This window comes from Citrus clementina, unplaced genomic scaffold, assembly GCF_000493195.1.
Source record: "Citrus clementina cultivar Clemenules unplaced genomic scaffold, Citrus_clementina_v1.0 scaffold_9, whole genome shotgun sequence".
In the NCBI taxonomy this organism is placed as follows: Eukaryota; Viridiplantae; Streptophyta; class Magnoliopsida; order Sapindales; family Rutaceae; genus Citrus; species Citrus x clementina.
The window spans coordinates 6,600,076-6,603,154 of NW_006261964.1; the positions used below are offsets into that span (position 1 = coordinate 6,600,076).

General features: G+C 35.6%; 1 protein-coding gene across 1 annotated transcript; it reads right to left on the reverse strand.

Annotated features, from left to right (window-relative positions):
* Nucleotides 1–276: 276 nt before the first annotated feature.
* On the reverse strand, nt 277–2,940 carry LOC112096132 (phosphoribosylformylglycinamidine cyclo-ligase, chloroplastic/mitochondrial-like). The gene is made up of 8 exons (XM_024179071.1): nt 2,566–2,940; nt 2,270–2,364; nt 2,079–2,180; nt 1,925–1,984; nt 1,287–1,459; nt 1,040–1,142; nt 796–954; nt 277–580 (listed from the first exon to the last, which is right to left on the reverse strand). The coding sequence occupies exons 1-8, from the start codon at nt 2,864–2,866 to the stop codon at nt 410–412; spliced, it is 1,164 nt and encodes a 387-aa protein (XP_024034839.1). The 5' UTR covers nt 2,867–2,940; the 3' UTR covers nt 277–409.
* Nucleotides 2,941–3,079: the final 139 nt, after the last annotated feature.

Consider the following 3,079-nt stretch of genomic DNA (forward strand, 5'->3'; position numbering starts at 1 on the left):
TTAGGTATCCAGCTCTGATTTTAACCAGAGTATGAGAAACAGATGCTTAGAACTTCATTTCAAAGATCCCTTCGTCAACAAATTCTTATTATTCTACATGATATACAAAAATTCGTTCCTCATATGATCTTTTAACTGAACGAATACAATTATATAACTGGAAGCTGGAGGACAATAAAATTTAATAATTTACAATGCTATGACATTTTAGATATATATATATATGTATAAACATATAAATATACACGCAATTCAAAAATCCATTGACACTTAAGCAGCCAAACACTAAGAAGATTATAATATACTGACAAAATCTATTGCAGCTGTGAAGGTTGAGAGTACGAAAACAATAATCTGGCCACGTTTTTTTTTACCTCATCAATGAAATAATTTAAAAGCAATATACAATTTAGCTATAGCTCACTCCTTCACCATTCACAACCTCACCAATGTGATAGGCTTCGTATCCTCCACGTCCTCCCTCAAGTATTGTGTGGGAGGTCTCTTTGCTAACAACAAGAACCATCCCAATGCCCATGTTAAAAGTTCGCCTCATCTCACTATCTTCTATTCTTCCAGCCTAAAACAGACAGTCAATAGCCAAAATTAAGTGAAAGACGCGTGTAACTACTGAACAACAGAGATGCAACATAATCAAATAATGCATTTATAAAAATCAAGCCTATAAAAACACACTTCATAACTCTCAAAACTTGAACATGATGATCAATCTCGGAAAAATCATTAAACACAGATATAGAATCCAGTAGCACATAACAGAAAATTGCTTTTCACCTGTTGGATCCATTTGAATACAGCTGGAACTTTCCAAGAGTCCTCATAGATGACGGCACCCAGGCCTTTCGGGAACACTCGTGGTATATTGTCTGTAAAACCACCACCAGTGATGTGTGCTATCCCTTTTACTCCTCCCGTACTAATTATGTCCAGCACCTATTAACCAAAAGATTTATGTTTTAGCATTAGTTAGCATGGCAATGGGCAGCCACCTAGGTTAAATAGAGGTTAATGAAAAAACCTGCTTGACATAGATAACGGTTGGAGCCATCAAAGCTTCACCCAATGTAGTATTTTCACTAGGAAGTTGGTCCTTCAGAGAAAGGCCACTTTGGGCCAAAACCCTGTTAAGAGGCACAAGTTCAAACCTCAGTATTTGATTTTGGTATTCATCAATCTTCATTTGGAAGAAAGCTACTGCAACAAATATACTTTATGTGGTCAATCAAGCCTTTAGGCAAATTTCAACATGAGATAGCAATTATGACCTTCTTACAAGAGAGAAACCGTTGGAATGGACTCCACTAGATGGTAGGCCAATGAGTACATCTCCAGGCACAATGTTTTTCCCGTCAACAACTGAATCCTTTTTAACAATGCCAACTGCAAAACCACTGAGATCATACTCGCCCGCTGCATAAAAATCAGGCATCTCTGCAGTCTGAAAGGCACAGCAGATTCAGCAAGCTTAACTAAACAAGTTGAATAAACAATAGTCAATCTAATTTTGAGAGCAACAAATAAACAAATATCCATATCCCACAATGCTAATATTTCAGAATGATTGTAACAGTTAAAATTAATAAAAAATTACATATTGAACGGATATGTTATTTGGCTACCAGACAACAGCAAGGACAATTGATAAGATGTGATTCTGTTGGACTCTTATGATCTCTTCTTTCCTAATACTAAGAACAGTCCCTTTAGGTGGGAGCCAACATTTGTGGTAGCTCCCTGAGCATTTCAAGACAGGATGAACTTGTCATTACTAAATAAGTATATTCTAATTTAGATTTTCTTTATCTTCAAATGCAGTACTAAAATGACATTTGCATGGAAAAATAAGAACTAAACACTTAATAACAAATATAACTAATAGAATGGATGCAAAAAAAATACACACCTCCCCTCCTAGAAGAACACAATCAGATTGTTGGCAACCATCAACAATACCTTTTATGACCTGAAGAACAAATAAAGAGGATCAACACAAGTTTGCTGCAGCAAAATAATTGACATGGTTCATACATCCCAACAATTATGACTGACACATATACCTTTTCAGCAAGATCAACTTCTAGGTGGCTTGTCGCAAAGTAATCTAGGAAAAACAATGGCTTAGCCCCGGAAGTAACAATATCATTGACGCTCATTGCAACCTAAAAGAGAGTTACATTAGAAACTAATTACATTAGAAACTACTACTAAAAGTAACAAGACTTTTTTTTTTTCCAAAAAAAAAATTCACCAAATCAATCCCAATGGTATCATGGATTCCAGTTTCAAATGCCAGCTCAAGTTTAGTTCCCACGCCATCAGTGCCAGCAACAAGATAAGAATCACCTGCACAAAAGAAATTCATTAGCAAATTAACACAATAACCCTATTCATTAGCAAATTAACACAATAACCCAAAAAAAGGATTTCAACAGCTTATTAAGTCACAAGAAATTACTAAATATTAATTTTTCAATCACAAGACAAGTAACCCATTTTAAGAAAAATCCTAGATAATCAGATAAATAAAAAGAATTATATTATTACCCAGAGGGAAAAGACCGCCAAAGCCTCCAATCCCAGGAGCCATCTTAGCAATTCTTCGAACAAGCTCAGACCCAGCATCTATATCTACTCCAGCATCCTTATATGTTAGCCCCTCACTAGTACTACTGCCACTTCCGGACATCGAAAGAACACAGCTATTGACACTAACTCTTCTGGAGGCCATCGAAAGAAAAGGAAGTTTACAATTGAGTAAGACATTGTTGGTTGGATTTAGCTTGCTCGCAAAAAAACGTGATGTTAGTTCAGTGTTTGTTGCGATACTAATCCTCATGGCAGCCATTGAGAATGAATCCTTAAATTGATTTGGAGATATCTTAAGAAAGTCTGATATATATTATAAGGATCCCTCTAAGTTACATGCATGTACCTTACAACTCTCTCACATAAATAGTATTCATACACTATTCATGTGAGAGGATTGTAAGGTACATGCATGTAACTTAACATTACCCATATTATAAGTGCCTAAATTGAGAGTTTTGAGATAGCAGTT